Source organism: Aptenodytes forsteri, unplaced genomic scaffold (genome assembly GCF_000699145.1).
Source record: "Aptenodytes forsteri isolate BGI_AS27 unplaced genomic scaffold, ASM69914v1 Scaffold15, whole genome shotgun sequence".
Lineage (NCBI taxonomy): Eukaryota > Metazoa > Chordata > Aves > Sphenisciformes > Spheniscidae > Aptenodytes > Aptenodytes forsteri.
In genome coordinates this window covers 7,083,770-7,101,458 of record NW_008795129.1, presented here as the reverse complement: position 1 = coordinate 7,101,458, position 17,689 = coordinate 7,083,770, and the positions used below count along the sequence as shown (strand labels likewise).

Sequence of the window (17,689 nt, the reverse complement as noted above, 5' to 3'; positions counted from 1 at the left end):
GCCAGAGGCGATTTCCCTGCTGGGCTCAGAGTGTGTCTCAGGGGAGGGCACGTAGCGGGTGCCAGCCCCAGGGGTGTTTCAGCCCTCAGCCCACCTTTGAAATGATGTTTTGGATGCCCTGGACCTGCTGCAGCTGTGCTGTGAGGGAACCTGCAGGCTACGGTGCCCTGTGCTGAATGTGTCCCAGCCCTTCAGGCAGGAGCAGCCGCTGTGACGTGTAGGGGTGACCCACACATGAGACCATGGGAGCAGAAACCTTACTGTCCTGGCACTACCCTGGCTGAACCACTACCTGTCCCCTGGGCACAGCGCTGCAGGGGCTGGGGACTGCCACTGGCCCTGTCGCAAGGTGTGGGACCATGTAGTGCGGGCAGCCCCTTGAAGAGGGGGTGACACAGTTGTCACCCTGGAGGCAGGGAGGGCAAGGAGGGCCACCTCTCGGGGCCCTTTGGCTGCTGGAGTGGCAGGGAGAGATGCCAGTGCCAGGGGTAGCAGGTCTCTCCCATCCTCGTTCCTGCTGAGGGCTCAAAAGAGGCCCGTGGAGCTGAGGGGAGAAAGGATGATGGGAGCATCGGGTGGGGTGAGGATGGGTGTCGTGTCCGATGTGGTCTCTTCAGCCTCGCTCTCCATGTCCTCCAAGCTCTCGCTGACAGAAGGGATGATCTGCACCATCTTCTCCTGGAAGTGCACTTGCTTGCGTGGGGCTGGCGCGGCTGCTGTTTGGGCAGGAGCTACTGGGGCCGGGCTCCTGTCCTTGCTGCCCTTCAGGATGCTCTTCATGTGGCCCAGCAGCGAGTGGTGCTGCTCCCTCTGGGCCCCGTGGAAGGTGTAGGTCTGCTCAGTGTCACCAGCGATGGTTGGGGCTGCCACGGTGCCTGAAGGGTCCACGTACTGTCCCGCCTGGGTATGCATCTCTTTGTGCCCTGGGCTCTTCCTCCTCTTGCTCAGCAGGAAGTAGGCCAGGGCAGTGACCACCAGCATGGACCCTGGGGAGAAGGCCATGTTGGCTGAGGGCTGGGGCAAGGTGAATATCTTGCCAAGCAGCGCTTGGTCTAGCTAGCTCAGCACCATCTGCAACTGGTCCAGCACCCCACACATCCCCACCCTCTCTGGCCTTTGACAGACCATGCTCCTCTTCCATCTGCACTACTCCCCACACCAGCATGGGCTCCTCACCAGGGATGGTGACGTGCCAGACGAGGACAGGATGCAGGAAGCAAGCCACTGAGAGCAGCGTGTACCCCAGGAATTTCTGGAAGCTCCCTGGGCGTCTAGCTCGCTTCCAGCAGGCCTGTGCCAGGGAGTCAGGCTTGTATCTGGAGAGAGAAACAGAGATCCTTGTGGGATGGAGCACCAAGCACATGGCAAGATTTGGACCTAACCATCACCCATCTAGATGTGCAGATCCTCATTCTGGTTTTCCAGGAAACCGGTGTGTTGGTCAGGGAAGGTAAGCAAAGCCTGAGCCTCTCCCACGGGGAGAAGAGGCCAGGGACTACATCTGCCAGAGGTCAGCATCTCAGGCCATCTCTCCTTGGTGTTTGCCCACTTGGCCACTAGTTGAGTGCCTATTAGCTGGAGTAAGGTGTTGCCTCTAAGCTATCAGGGCTCTTGAGTTTATGCTAAAAGACAGCAGAAGCGCTCAGCCTCTGAGAAGCACATAAGGATTTTCTACATTTTAACTTAAACTTCTGCACTGTCTCTGGGAGGGAGCTGCAGCTCACCCTGGGGATCTGGCTCTTCCCTCAACCCCGGTCCCTTGTAGGGCTTCATCCTGTGTTAAGCAGATGCTGCAGACCAGGGTTTGTTACGCTGATGCTCAGCAAATTATGGCACAAGCTTGAGTTAAAACACAGGTTTAATTGTCTGTGGACATGGCCCCACTTACCTCCCTCCTGCCTGAGTGCACTTGCCACGGCATTAGGGGCAGGACCTTTGGTCTGGCACTTGCAGCTCAGCTAGGTCTGGTGTTGCCTGTAAGGGGCAAGTTGCCTTAGGGTGGTCCCACCAAGGCTGGAGAAGACTGGACAGGGTCTACTCACGTGAAGCACATCTCCAGGAACAAACTGATAAAGAAGAAGCCTTCACAGACAGTAACTGCAACCCCTGAAAAACTGAAAGTTGGAGCTGTCAGGCTGGCCTGGGCTTGAGTATGCTCTCCAGGTGGCAGAAGGGGCATAGAGGGCCAGGATTTACTATCCAGTTCACAACAGAGTCTGTGTGCTGGGGTCTGAACACCCTTTGCTCAGCTGGTTTGTGGAGGAGAGCTCAAAGCCCTTCTGTCCCCGGGGCGTCAACTTGCAGCCAGTGTCACCTCTGGCCTGCCTGAGTCTGCAGTAGCATGGGTGATGCAGTAGCATCACTTTCTCTAACAGAAATAGCTTACTTTTCTGAAACCTAAATATGGAGATCTGAATTCCCCAAAGCCTTAGACACTGCTCCCTGCTGCTGTTGCAGTCTAGTCTGGTGCTACATATGGTGGAGGGGTTGAACCTGCCACCCCCGCCACCTCTGACTTCAAGGGCAAAAATACTCACAGCAGATAGAAAGCCAGGCTTTTGAACTGTCCTTGCTGCAGAGTTTCTACGCCCACACCGATCAGCACTAGAAAGAGAAAGTAGGAAAGATGCTGACTGCAGGGTTGGTTCCTGACTCTCTGGTGCCCTACCAGCTCCCAGGATCGATGCCCCGGTTTCCCCAGGGACTGGCGAGGCTGCTCCTCCTGTGCTGAGCAGCACGTTAGGACTGCCAGCATCGGTGATTCATGCTGACACACCAACCCAGGGGTCTCAGAGCTGAATGCTGGCCTTGACATACAGCCCAGAAACCCATCCCAGCTGCATCCCTATCATGGCAGCCTTGCCACTGCATGGGCTGGGGAGAGGTGCTCTGGGGATACCAGCTGGCCTTGGACAGCTGGGGGAGGTGAGCAGCAATGTCCTTGTGTCCCTTCCACCCCCTGCCACGCTGCTCCATCACGGCTGCCACAGGGGCTTCCCTCCCACTGCCCCATCCACCTCTGCCCCCTCCCGGTCTGGGGACCTCTCTGCCCAGGTCCCCCCAGTGCCTGCCAGCCTCACTCCCCTGCCCTCCCTGCTTGCCCAGGCCTGCTGCACCCAACATGTGGCTGCAGGGTGGCAGCAGGACAGGGGAAGCATGCCAGCTGCCTTCACAAAGGGCTGTAGCCATGGCATCAAGATCCTTTGCTAGCCAAACAGAAAAACATATAATGGGAGCAGGCAGATTAAAAACAGGGAATGAACGTCCCCTCAGTGCCCTGGCCGGCACAGCACACTGGGGAGTCAGTTTAAGGGGGATTAAGAGTATTAGCGAGGCTAAAATCTTCCTTGGACTGGCCGTTGGGGGCCAATAGCTTCAGGGGATGGTAAATTTCCTTCAACACCCTTCAACTCCCCACAAGACTATTTCCAAAATGGAGCAGAAATGAAGTGCCTCGCACCAGGTGCAGCAAGTTGGTCGGTACGCGACCAGCCGGTCATGGTGTACAAGTGCCAGCGGCATGGAGCTGAGCGGACCCCAGATCTCATGGCCAGGGCATCGCTCTAGGCAGTCACTGCACTCTTGTCCGCGCTTGATGTCTCCACATCTCACTGAGCAGTCCCTGCCCATCCACTGGTGCTCAGGAAGTTCACCGCTGGTCCTGCTGTCCTGGTTTCGGCAGGGATAGAGTTAATTTCCTTCCTAGTAGCTGGTACAGTGTTTTGGATTTAGGATGAGAACAAAGTTGATAACGCACCGATGTTTTAGTTGTTGCTAGGTAATGCTTACACTAGCCAAGGACTTTTTAGTTTTCCATGCTCTACTGACTGAGAAGGCTGGAGGTGCACAAGAAGCTGGGAGGGGGCACAGCCAAACTGGCCAAAGGGACATTCCATACCATGGGACGTCATGCTCAGTACATAAACTGGGGAAAGCTGGCCGGGGGGGCCGCTGCTCGGGGACTGGCTGGGCATCGGTCGGCGGGTGGTGAGCAATTGTACTGTGCATCACTTGTTTTGTGTATTATTATTATTATTATCATATTATTATTATTATCATTTTATTTCAATTATTAAACTGTTTTTATCTCAACCCACGACTTTTTCTCACTTGTGCTCTTCCAATTCTCTCCCCCATCCCACCGGGTGGGGGGGGGGAGCGAGCAGCTGCGGGGGGCTTAGTTGCTGACTGAGATTAAACCACGACACCTGCTCAATGCACGCTGGCCAAGGCTTGAGGTGCTGGTTGGCTTCATTTATCTGAGCTGTGGTTTACCCCAGCTGGAGAAGGGTACCAGGCTCCCAAACAGGGATGCAGACCAGTGTCCATCAAGCCTGCGAGGTGGGTCAATGCCGAGAGTCTGTGCCTGAGCACACAGCTCTCCTGTCCTGGCCAAGCAAAGCCCCGCTGGGGTGCTGAGGTCATGCTTTGGTTCCCCCTGTGTCACCTGCAGCTGCTGGCCCCTGTCAGCCAGGGGAACGCATGGGGCCCACGTGCCACCCTCCTCCATAGAGGCTGCCTCTCCAGCCCTGGGCAGGGGCATGGGGAAATCAGTCTCATCAGAGGGCTGTGAAGCTGTGTGAGCTGTGTAATCCTGCATGCAAAATATTGTCCTTTGCTATCTTGTGACTGAGAACCCTTCTTTATAACCTTCCCTACAAATGTGGAGTTCATTCATTCATTCATTCATTCATTCCCTGCGGATGAATGCAGAATTCAACAGCTTGGCTGTTAGGCTCGAGTCTCTGCTCTGGATGGGGAGGTTTCCTCGTTTTGCACAGCTTCTGCTTTATCCACAAAGCTGTTTGGATGAAGAATCTGCAAGAAGCAAAGGGCTGTTCCCAAGGTGTTTGTTTGGACTAGTTGCTGCCTTGATTTGGATCTTATCCAAACCATGTGACTAAAGGCACATGGTTAGGAATTAAATGGTTGAAAGCATGAGAATTAAGACATAAGTAAGGACTCTCTCCTAGATGCAGAAATCACAAGGCCTAAAATCTCTGAACTACAGAGATGCCCCAAACACTGCAGTGAATCGTGGGGCTGTTTGATCGCTCTTAGCTAACTCGTCGGCTCTGCTGACGGCAGGGCTGTCTGATTTCTCACATGCAAGAAACCCTGTAGCCCCACCATTGCAGACAGCCATTACACTCCAAGATCCTGGGGGAAGGGGAGGTTTATATTATGTGGGTAATCTTCTGTGTTTGCAAGCAGCTTACAGAGCTGGCCAGGCCTTCTCAGAATCAATTACTGAGGCTGATGCACTCTCCTCTCCCTTTCATATTTTTTTTTCAAACAAAACCCGTGGGATTCTCTTCTGCATGGTTTCCATTTCATGCAAAAACCTCACACACCTCATCAGGCACTAAACACTGCATCAAGCTGTTTTCTTACTCCATTGAGACACACAGAGGAATAAAACACAGGCACCTCCCATTCTTCACTGGCCTTTTGGGAAAGTCAGGTGATACTGGGAATGCATCAGAGCTGTGGAAAAGCACAGAGATTGGTAGTGCAGCTGTCTATGCTCTGCGATGCTCAGCAGAGAGACAACTGCACTGCTCATTTCAAGAACCACTACAGAAAGAGGTGCAGATGATGCAAAATGATGACAAGAAAACAAGCAGGAGAGAGAGAGATTATATTCCACTAAGACACTTCCAAATTGTAAGCTACTTTCAATTTTGCTGTTCTAGCTTTAGTTTTCCCATGGCAACAAGCTCATGTGTTCTCCCGGGAAGGTCTCTATGAGTTTCCTTGGAGCTTTAAGAGAGAATATGACCAGCATGGGGCTCGTGTAGGCCCGAAGGGGATGGGGATGGAGAAAGGAAGAGATTTGCATTTGCTGGTTAAAGCCCTGTCCCAGCTCCTATCTGTTGCAGTCTCATCATGATGTGCACTTATCTACTGGGAGTTTGTATAAACTCAGAGACTCAAATTCCTGCCCATTATCAGCCATTTAACGAACATTCCAGAGCATAGCCTCCAGTGTCCCAGCTGGGCTTTGGGTGTCCTTGAGGACCTGTGCTCTCTTCAGCTGACCTGTGTGCTTTCTACTTTGTCCCTCACTTGAGCAAAGTGTCTCTCATGGCTGTCTGCAGTTGATAAAGGAAATGCGAAGGTAGGAGGGCCTGCTGCGACCTACTCTGCAGCGTCTGAATCTGCAGTTCCCGGGGGTCTGACACAGGAACCACAGGCACCACCTCAAGTCACCTCTCACCAGGAACCTCTGGTTCACACCTCCAGCCTTTAGGCAAATCAGGCACTTTGATCTCTGCTTTACTGATGGGGAAACTGAGGCAGAGAGCGCTGTCTAGCCTGTCCTGTAACAGTGAGTCAGCAGCAGTGCCAGAGTGAACCCCTGAGCCCTTTGTGTTAGCTGTTTCCCCACATCCCATCCGGAGATGCCCCATGTGAGAAGGTTATTCAGTGCTTCGGGGTGAGACACTGTGCCTGAAACATCCGGCTCAAACACCTGCAAAGTGTCTCTCATGGCTGTCTGCAGTTGATAAAGGAAATGCGAAGGTAGGAGGGCCTGCTGCGACCTACTCTGCAGCGTCTGAATCTGCAGTTCCCGGGGGTCTGACACAGGAACCACAGGCACCACCTCAAGTCACCTCTCACCAGGAACCTCTGGTTCACACCTCCAGCCTTTAGGCAAATCAGGCACTTTGATCTCTGCTTTACTGATGGGGAAACTGAGGCAGAGAGCGCTGTCTAGCCTGTCCTGTAACAGTGAGTCAGCAGCAGTGCCAGAGTGAACCCCTGAGCCCTTTGTGTTAGCTGTTTCCCCACATCCCATCCGGAGATGCCCCATGTGAGAAGGTTATTCAGTGCTTCGGGGTGAGACACTGCCTGAAACATCCGGCTCAAAACACCTGCATTTCACCTGAAACCAAGCGCTCGGATGTGTCACCAAATCCAGAGGACGCTCGTCCCAAGCAACTCCTGGCAGCGGGTGAGAGGATGCAACTAGGGAGGTGGGTGAATTTATGATGTTTGTACTGCAGCTATAACCTGAACTGCTTCCTGAGCCTGCTCCCTGACAGGTTGCTAGAGGCAGAGCAGCGCTTTGGCAGTAACTGTGCTGTGATGGCTGGGACCTCTCCATCCTGCCTGGCACAGGACATCTCACTGTGCACAGCACAAGGAGCTCCTCCTTCATTTTCACATCCCACAGAGCAGCCTGGCAGTTTTGCGCAGCCATGAGTATTTTGCTTTTCAGTCTCATTCGCATCTTGCCTGTGCCCATGTCTGTTTTACAAGAATATAATTTAGTTTCCATTTGTGCTTTAGCTTGTCCTCTGCCATACTGAGGCTCTTCCTTTCTGATGTCTCACTGTGCCTCCCACAGCATTTCGAACGAGCCTGGCCAGGAACCCAGCACTCTCCCTCCCTGGGTCCCAAAACAAAAGTGAGTGAGTTTCCTTGTCCCCCTTGTAGGATGGGGCAGTGGCTGCACCTGGCCAAAGGCAGGGAGACAGCTCAGGGGTCCCAACACCCACTCAGTGCCTTTTAGTGCCAAATAAAAAGAGAGCTAGCTCTTACCTGCTGCGGTGGAGATGCCCAGCAATCGGCAGGTGTACTCCAGGGCACTCCAAAACGCCTTGTGCCGCATGGCGAAGAGATGAAGACAGCGGTGCCGGCCAGGCAGAAGCTCCTCTTCAGAGCTCCCACCTCACGCGTAGCCCAGCAGCTCCCAGCCGCGGGCAGAGCCTCCCCTGCCCAGGACCAAGTGACCTTCCTGAAGGAAAGGGCAGTGCGTGCAGGACTGGCCACCTCCACCGGGGCCTCCCAGGGGAGGGTGGTCAGAGAGCGAGCTGCCACCACAGGGAACCGGTCAGCACTGCTTCCCACTGCTCCTGCGGGGGCTGCGGAGACTTGGCCTTTTCCTGATTGCTTGCCGCTTGCTCGTGTTGCTGGCCCGGCAGTGATTAATGATTGGTAAGGGGGGGTGTGCGGCTTTGGGAGCATTTGCAACCCGGGGTGCACGGCCTTTCCTGCTCCCGAGGAGGAGGCTCTGGAAGCCCAAGCTGATTAAATGCATGTGAAGTCATTAGTGCTGTGCAGCTCCCGGCAGGTTAACTATTTGTGAGGATGGCGATGTTTGCTCTTGGCGAGAGAGTGGCATGTTTCTGGCAAGTCGCGAGGCTCCCAGGGCACCCCAGCCCTGCTGCCTCCTGCAGCTGAGCCCCCCGCCATGGCTGCTGCTCACCGTGCAGGTTTTGCCAGGCTCTGACTAGTACAGCTCGGGCAGTGTCTGGGCTGATGTGCAACCACAGGAACAAGGAGATCAGACCTATTCCCAAGGGTCTTACAGACCCAGGCCAGCCATAGAAGGGGAGATGTGTATTTCTCTTCTTGGGAACCTCAGTGAAATGTATTTCTGTGTTGTAGTCACCAGAGTAATTTGAACAGCACCGGGGTCGCACAAGTGTCCTGACACGTGGAGTGGGGTGCATAGGTACTCTGACCTCTTTGTATTGGATTTGATAGACAGCTTGGGGGTCCTTGGCTTGTCTCTGCAGGACACACCGCCTCTGGAGAGGGGCAGCCCTAGGCATGTCTGAAGGCCAAGATGGGACAGTGCTGGCCTGCTCTTGACCCCAGCCCCACATTCCTCTGTGCTTGAACATGGTGCATCGCACTGTGGGTCACCGCTTCGGTCCCCACCTGCTGCTGTCTGGGGAAGAGGTGGTGTCGGCACAAGCATCTGGTCATTGCAGTCCCGGCAGGAGGGGTGTGTGAGCAACAGCACAGTCCCGGCGGGCAGCGTGGACGTCTGGTGCCTGCGGGGCTGCAGGTTCACAGGTCAGTGAGCTCACCTGTGCTGCGGCCAGTGTCGGGCAAGTCACTGCAGCCCCTGCCCCTCGCTGCACTTGCTGTGAAGCCAGCAGCGGTGCGGTCAAGGGGCTGCGTGAATCACGCTCAGCTCACGCACAGGCAGCCCTGTGGGGAGGCAGCAAACGGCCGAGCCTGTCTCCTGTGATCCCTTCTCGCCTGCCTGAGACCACAAAGCTGAACCTGGCCAGTATGTGCTGTACTGATGTGTCCCTGGGGTAGAGACAACTTGGTCCAAGGGCACAGTGACAGCTTTTCTTACACAGGATCTTGGTCTGTATTTCAGACTGGGATTTTCCCAGGACAGCCAAATGCCTGAGCTCATGAAATGGGTCCCTAATTCCTGTAAGTAACTGCAGATAGTTTTTTTCTGAACACTTACAAGGTGGTGGGTGGTGGGGATTTTGCAGGAGGCAATGCTGACAAGGTTTGGGGGCAGAGCACATTTTCCATGTGAAAAATGGAAAAGTCGACTGGAGAAGGGCTTCCAGAGCATCCCGAGGGGCAGTGCTGAATGGTGCAGACCCAAAATGTGTCTTTGCCTTGCAGCACTGGCACTGCCTTTGGGTGTTCCCGTTTCCTCTTGTCCTCCCGCACCACCGCGGGTGTTTGAAGGAACTACGGGTTTTCCACAACTGATGACTCAGCGGTGTGTCAAAACTTCCTTTTCAAGAGAGACACAAAGAGGGAAACAGAGGCACGCCAGCGGGGAAGGTCACACAAAGGCTGGGGAAGAGCCCAGCCAGGGCACCCCACCCCACTGCAGCTGGGCACCACCTGGGTGATCCCCGTGCCCTCTCATGGCACATCGCTGCAGGCTCCAGGAGCACCCTCTGCTTCCAGAAATCACCAAACCGGCTTAAGAGCCCTGAGGTTGTGCAAACAGTCTGGATGCTTTTTTTCCTTGCTGTCTTGTTTTTTTTTAAGATTGATGTACTGAATTTCAGGTGTTTCTTTACAAACATGAAAGCTAGAATACCACTTAAAAAGCAAATAGATGAAAGGAAGACATGAGTCTTTCAGAATCACTTAGAGCCACGATCTTAGGCTTGAAGAAAAGCAGGAAACACCACAGTGCAATCCTGAGCACTGTCAGCACCCACCCTTCAGCAGCACCCAGCACCTCTCAATGCAGCAAGCTGCTGCCTCCTCCTGTGGCAGGGGTCCCCATCATTGCCAACACGGGCAGTGCAGCATGCTGGGCTGTTACTCTGGAGCTCGTACTAAACTGCACTGAGCTCTCACCCAGAAAGTAAATGACTTTGTCTACGTGTCCTTGACAGCAATGTTTCCTTTCTGGAGAGCAACAAGCCCCAGGGTTTAAAAGAAATGTAAATTTATGGGTGGTGGTGGTGATGGGGGAACAGAATCTATTTGGGAAAGGCAGATTAATATGTTAACAATTTAAACCTCCTGTCTCCCTCCCATGTTCCCTTAGCTGTTGCCTAACCTCCATCCTCTGAGTGTCCTTGTCATCCTTCCTGAGGGTCCTCGTCCCCCGCCTGGGGAGACCCTTAGCCTGGGGTAACTTAAGGTCTTCTCCACTCGCTGTTCATCGTTGCACTAGTACTTCTCTCACTCCATTGCCCAGGAGGGGAGCATGGAGTGAGCAGGACAGGTATCCTCAGACTTGCTTTGTACCAACACTCCTTTAGCAGCTCCTTCCTTCCATTTAGGAATTTTTTGGCTAATGGTCCTACAAAGCAACCTCACATGAACCTGATTTTTCTTAGTAGAGGTGTCCCTTCTTGTTCTGCCTCTGGTCAAATGGGGAGATGATTCCCCCAATGAAACTGTGAGCCATTTGAGTGTGTTTTGGTGAGGTTTTTAGGAATGAGTTTATGCAGTTCGAAGAGGACTGAGAACTTACGACCTTAGAGGGGTTTAATAGCCTGTAACCAACATTGCAAAACCTATGCACCAGCACAGCCTGTTCTGGGACACGTAATAGCAGTGGTCCCAACTTCACATTAAGCTACTTCTCTTGCACAGAGGCTTGCCATTTGCACTTTGGCTGCCAGCCAGGATTCACATTTACAGGCTGCTTCCAGTGATATATGGGTTGATTTAAGAGGATTTTATTTCAGCATTAGGGTTTCATCATGATGTTAGTCCTCATCTTCATCTTTCCCTCCTCATGCTTTACTCAAGTCATTTTGCTGTGGCACGGCCACCGTGGCCATTCTTCTGTGACCAAGACCACAGTGCAGAATGTGTGCCGAGCAGCTGCCCGTGGAAGGCTGCGGAGGAGCAGCACGCACCTTGTGCCTTGCCTCTGCAAAATGGTGATGCTACAAGAGCGCTGCGGTGAGCGGAGATTCCCATCACAGGGCATAGAGCACCACAAGCCATGCTCTGGCAGAAACCTATGGGAACATCCTTGACTTTTACTCAGCTATTCTCACTCCCGGCCCATCGTGTAAAAACAGTTCCCAAACTGCCTTGCACAATGCTCTATAAATTTGTTTCTGCTATTTCCTCCCCTCCTTTCTCTAAAACCCTCAGCTATAACCACCACGTCAAATAGCCTTGCTTGGCAGCCTCGGTCCCCTCTCTGAGCAGTAGCAGCAGAGGTGGGATCTCCTTCCACCAACGTGTCCATCTGAGACAGACTGACACCAACGCTCTCCCTTGGCCACCGAAGGACAGGCAGCCAGCAGGCAGCTGCCCAGAGCCTTTGCAGTGGTGCCATGTGCTGCCTCCCTGTGCCCTCCTTCCACCAGGTCACCTGTCATGGAGAGGAAATGGATATTCATGACAGCAGGCTGATGGTAGATGGGCCCAGTTGATCGGAAGCACCAATGAATTGTAGCCATGGGTTCACTGGGTACAAACATCTCCTTGAAGTCAGCAGGAGTTTCACTCTGTCTTGTATCACCAGTGGTCCACAGCTTTCCAAACTAGTCTGAATGAACTGAGAGCATCCTGAGGTGAGCTTGGCAGACCTCCCTCCTCTCCTGGTGCAGGGAAAAAACATGGCACTAGGGTGCCTGAAGCCACATAAGCAGCAGAGCTGGAGAGAAAATCTTAAGTGTGCCCCCTCTTCCTTTGCTGTAACCACTAAATCATGCCCTCTGGAGTCCTCAAACCTGGGGCAGTGCTGCAAGCCGTGCTGGGGATGCCCGGCAGGGGACAGCAGGATCCCACCGCTGCACTGCCAGCCCAGCTGCTCCCTGCGAAAGGCAGGCTGTAGCCAGCCCTCTGCAAGGCGGTGATGAAAGGGCACCATAAAGTTTTACTGTCTGAACAAGAAGAGCATGATAGACACCACATGGATCTGAAGGGGGCTGGGAAAAGCACAGAGCTGCAGCGAACACAAATCAATAACTGGCCTGTTTTGCTTTATGCTCTGCGATCAAAGGGTGTCCGACATGCTGCCGAACACTCGCCCGCTCCTCTGGGAATTTCGCACCCTGCCAGGGATGGGGTCAAGGCTCAGCAGTACACTGCCCCGATTGTCCCCCATCAGGACAGCCAGCCCCAGAGGCCTTTGGCGGCACAGCCCCAGTGCCGCAGGCTGAGCCAGCAGAGAGGGTGAGCTGGAGGGGCTGGTGAAGCCTTTGTACTCACAGCCTCTCCTGGGGACCTTCTCACTGCTGGCACAGATGGAGAGGCACTGCATTTCTCCTGGGGCCAGGCCTGGCATTTGCACAGGCTGTGCCTTGGGCCTGGCAATGGCCAGGGCGTGAGCTCTCATCCAGGCGTCCGGCATTAATAAAGTTCATCACACTGTGGTGTGGGATGGCGTGGGGGTGCTGCCAGGGGAAGGGGACAGAGATTGGTGCCTCTGTGGCAAAGACAATCTTAAACAGAAACTGGATGTGGGAACACATCTGATGTACTTGTGGGGATCTCACAGACCTCTACAGCACCTATATCACCCTCCTGTGATGAGGGCCAAGGGTCCAAGTAGACTGTGCCTCTGACTTGCTGGTTGGCTCCTGCTTTCCCTGTGAAACCTGCAAGCCTTCTCCCCCCGACCCCAGGCTAACTCCCCTCGCTCAGAAGGGGACCTCCCAGCACGTCAGCATAAACTTCCCTTCTCTTATTTGGTCACCTGTTTGACACCAACCTTAAAGGATTTCCAAAAAGTGGACTAACACTGGCCCCCTGCGGCAGCGTGTGAGAGGCTCCTGGCTGGCCATCGCCCAGGGCTCTCCTCTGCTCAGGACAGCTGGGATCAATCCCCACCCCAGTGCCACCCTGCTCACCGAGACTGGGTTGGCTGGGCAGTGTGCTGAGCTTGCGGTATTTTACATAGTACTTGCTGAGAGGTGTGTGATCAGGCTGTATGTGTACATGTGTGTGTGTGTACGTACGTATGCACTGAAAAGCCATGTGTGTGTCTTCTTAAACCAAGCTGTCATAGCAAGAACTATCAAAAGTAGATTTATTTACTATGCATCTGATCTCCAGTTCAATAGCAGGGCTCCCAGAGGTTAGTGCCCAGCTCCCAGAACCATGTGATTATGCAAGACTCCACATGAAAACACATTTCTAGCTCACAGAATTGCAGAGAAAAGCTGCAAAAAGAGACTCAAAACCCAGAGAAAAGAAAATTCCCAAGTGAAAAAATATTTGTTTGCTATTATTAGTAGTATTACTTCTAATTGCATGATTTAAACTCATGATCTTTGGGGGATGACAGTAAAGCTAAACCAGGAATGCCGCAGTGGAATGAGGGAGAGGAGACATCAGGAGAGCTGAGACTAAGTTCAAGGCACTAAGTTCAAGGCTAAACCCCAAGGAAATGAATGCCTCCGATCTCGCCACTTCTCAGCTGCCTGTGAAGTTTCTTTGCTGACAGCAGAGTGTGAGTGGTTAGGAGGGCTGAGCCAGGAGTGAGGCTGGGAGCCGCAAAGCACTGTGGAGGAGGCAAAGCCCTGGCAGGGACAGGGGTGCTCCCCCAGATTAACGAGGGGGAGGGGATGCCAGCCAGCGGGATGCACGAGCCTCCTGTCCAGGGAGCTGCCAGGGAGCTGGCTGCCTCTGCCATCGGTGATGTGCCTGGTGCACCAAGCGGTGGGCTGCTCCGTGTCACAGGCATGAGCCCTCTCCAGTGGGACTGTCTCCGCTGTGCTGAGGGGCAACACAGCAAAGGAGCTGGTCGCCAGGGTCTGCTCGGTCCTTGCCTCCGCTGAGAAGAAGTGGGGTCAAGGGGAAGCCTCAGCGTGATGGGGTTGCTGTGGCATGCCCAGGGCAGAGGGAGCAGAGCTCAGGGCTGGGCTTAGTGGTGGGGACTCAGGGGCCTTGTCCCTCTTCTTTGGGAATCTCTGGTCTTCAGGAGCCTGATCTTCTCTCTCAGGTGGATGACAGGAGATCTCAACTTGGCATGTAAAGAGGGAAGGGAGACATGAAGGGAGCTGCATCTGTGATCTTGAGGCATCGCTGCGCCCTGCGCAAGTCCCTGCATGTCCTCTGTATGCCTGCTGCCCCTCAGTTCCTGTCCTTTCTTGCAGGAGTGTGGGCTTGGTCAGACTCCCTTGCTGTGAGCTGCTCCCATACGATGGCTGCACGGACTCCAGACGTGTTCAAAGATGAGCTGACATGTCACATAGACCATCCATGTTGCCCGCGCATGCAGGAACCCCCCACCATGAAGCAGTCAGCCTGCTGCAGGACCTGGAGAGACTCATCATGCTGAAGCTGGCATCAGTGATTCTGGATGGACTGTCACACTAAAAATAGGTCCATCTCCTTTTTTCACAGAGTCTGCATGTCTGGGCTGGAGTCTGCATGTCTGGGCTGAAGTCTACACCACTCCCTGAATATACTGAGTTTGATGTGACAAAGCCCTCCTAGCAGGTGGGTACTATTTAAGAGGCAGCTAGAAGCGATTGGTAAGGCAAACACAGGCAGGCAGAGCAGATGGAAAAGTTTATGCTTAGGATCACTTATTGCAATATAGACGTAGCTTGTGATCTGGATGTGAAGGCCATGGATTTCGGCCCCATGGGAGGATGTGATTCATGTGAGCACACATCCACTTTTCCCACTGGCACTGAGAAATTCCTCACCTCACAAGAAGTCCCATGGGACTGGAGTGATCAAACAGGCAGGTGAATAAGGGGCTTGAAAGACCCATCTCCACCTTTAATAATAGCATTTTTTTTCTAACAGTGGGCTGTAGTAAAAGAAGCCCAGCCCCACACCACAGGTCAAAAGAAAGCACAGAGCCCAGGTGGTACCAAAGGTACACAGGAAGAGTGCAGAAGCAGAAAAATTACCCATGAGATACTCCAGAGCAGCCTCAGCCTATTTGTATGCAGCTGAAGAAGGGATGAAATCAATCACACATATTCTCTCTGAATCAGCAGTTCAGCTGCTGTTGGGACCCCTGAATAAAGATTGTAGCCTGCTCCCAAGGCCAGCCAATTCCTTCCTCAGTAGCTGCCAGTGGATACGAGCTCTGGGCTGTCACGCTAGGAGGTGTTTGAACTGCTGGCCAAGCTGTCTAAGACTCTGTCTCCCCTGTTCCAACCTCTCCAGCCCTTCAGCCCCTGCCTACGAAAACATTGCTAATATGAGCTGTCGCCCTGGGAGACAGCAACTCATAGCAGCAGCACAGGAGCCACGTGCAGGGGTGAGAGGGCGTTCACAAGGGGTTGCTTTCCCTGGAGAAGCGTGACATGTTATAGTGTACTGTATATGCCGGCTGACTCTCATCATTGAGACCGACAACATGGTCAACAGGAGTGCTATGTCAACATGAAGTAAATGCTCTTAGTTTTTCTATTGCACTGACTCATTTTCACTTTGAATGGGGAAACTGAGGCAGGGTGATGCCTTGATCCAGACAGTATCACACAGCATGTCAGTAGCACAGCTCACTTGAGGATGATGAATCTTGCCTGCCTGTCAACGAGTCTGCACATCCCTTGTGAAATCCAACGGTAGCTCTCAATCAAAAAAGCTACTCAGCTAAACTGTAACCCAGATGAACACAATTCATTCACAGGACTCAGAATAAATGCTAAAAGTTGTGCTGCGATGGTGAAGAGTGAGATCCACCTCTGTGCGGAGCGGGTCTGTAACAAGACTGATATGCCACCTTAACAGCACAGAATAAAGCTGATGTTTTACTTATTTCTGTACGGAAAGGAATCGCCACCACAGGAGGAAATGCAGTAGTGTAAAAGGAGCTCACAAAGAGATCAAATATTCATGTGCAGGCTCTTGGTCTGAAGTATATTTCATAAGGATGGGTGGAGGAGGAGTATTCTATCAGCTATCGGGAGGAGGGAGTGCTAGTAACTCTCAGTATAAACAAGCTCTGTGCATGAGCTTCAGCCCACAGACATTTATCCATCCATCAAAACCATTTGACTTTTTGCCCTCTTTTCTGGCAAAGGGGACTGGTAACTTCTCCCTGCAACGGGAGCAAACAAGGTGTGCGCAGCAGTGATTGATTCACCTGGTGGTTGAGACATACATCAAAGAGCCTGCTTGCTGCATTTCAAGGCCTGGCGAGCAATTTATAGAAGGGTTTATGCAGATAAATAACCAGAGAGATTTATGTGAAGCAACACAAAGCACATGTTTTGGCTGCAGAGATGTAGAAATGCTCGAGTACTTGCAAGCTGTGTAGCTGAAGTTATTTATGAATATGTTCCTATTCAGGAGGATTTATTCTGGGGCTTCATTTTACTTGGCATTGCCTCCAAAAGGCCGCAAAGCAAACAAGCACAGCAGGATTCATCACCTCTTTTACTATGTTGTCTAAAAGGGTTTTAAGTGTATAGGTTTAAAACCAAGAGGTTTATCATGTCACCCCTAGCTGGGGTTGGGAATTGGAAGAGGTTGAGAGCAAGGAGAAGCAGCAGCAAAGGAGACTGTGCCTGGAGACGGGGGTTGGATAAGGTTAGACAAGTCCCTGGAGGGACCCCAAACGCCAGCTCTCTCTCCCCCAGCCTAGGCACTGGATCAGAAAAGAGTAGGCTTCCTCTGCAAACTCTGTGACCCTGGCATGACTAGTGTGATTTGGAGGGAGAGGAGGAGGCTGTCCTGGCCTCAGCTGGAAAGCTGGGGTGTAAACTTGAGTTTGTCCACCACATCAAATCTCCAGGTGCGAGTCTGTGGGTCTGGGCAGACGTTTCTGGCCATGTATTGTATTTTTTGGCTTGGGCATCCCTGCAATTCTGGGTACCACTGGCTGTGTTGTACCTCACGCTGCACTGAGGTCCAGTCCCTGAACCTGGCGTGGGCTTTTCTCTGCCTGCTGAAAAAGTAGGAGCAGGCTCAGCGCTGTGTTACTGTGACGGTGAGCCAAAGCTTGGGTGTGCTCCCACTGCTGTCCCACCCTGCAAGTTCACCCTCTTAGGTGGCCACGTGCTCTGGATCACCTTCCTCCTGCCCCTTTGCACCCATGGGGAGGCATAGAGGACTGTATCAGAGCTGGCAGCTTGATGAAGACCTCTTCAGTCAGAAGAAGAGACTCACCATGGGGTGGGTAGCGCAGTCACCATCTAACCTAGCAGAGGGTATGCACCAGTGAGAGCTCGCAGTTCGCACACCCAGTCGCACCACACTACACACAGCTGCCAGCACATCCGCTTGCCTGACAGAGGGTCAGATCTCCCACCGCCATGGGACGTTGCACAGGAGACAGAGAAGCAGCTGTCTGGCAGTCTTCTCCTGAACTGCCCCCCTGACCTATTTTTCCAGTCTGAGCCGCTTCTCTTTCAGGAAGGAACAACAAGGGAGTCACTCAAACAAATTATTCCCAATATGTGCAGAGCTGCCCCCGTATGGTGTGCACCCCGATCAACACTGATGTACACATATACCAATGACAGTAAGACTGGAGAAATCCTTCACTTTCTGGTTGCATACCACTCATCCATAAAAA

General features: G+C 53.1%; 1 protein-coding gene across 1 annotated transcript; it reads right to left on the bottom strand.

Moving 5' to 3' along the window:
- Nucleotides 1–525: 525 nt before the first annotated feature.
- TMEM72 (transmembrane protein 72) lies at nucleotides 526–7,775 on the bottom strand. Its single transcript, XM_009277744.2, has 5 exons — nucleotides 7,549–7,775; nucleotides 2,538–2,604; nucleotides 2,043–2,114; nucleotides 1,177–1,316; nucleotides 526–986 (listed from the first exon to the last, which is right to left on the bottom strand). Exons 1-5 carry the CDS (start codon nucleotides 7,616–7,618, stop codon nucleotides 526–528), a joined length of 810 nt encoding a protein of 269 aa, XP_009276019.1. The 5' UTR covers nucleotides 7,619–7,775.
- Nucleotides 7,776–17,689: the final 9,914 nt, after the last annotated feature.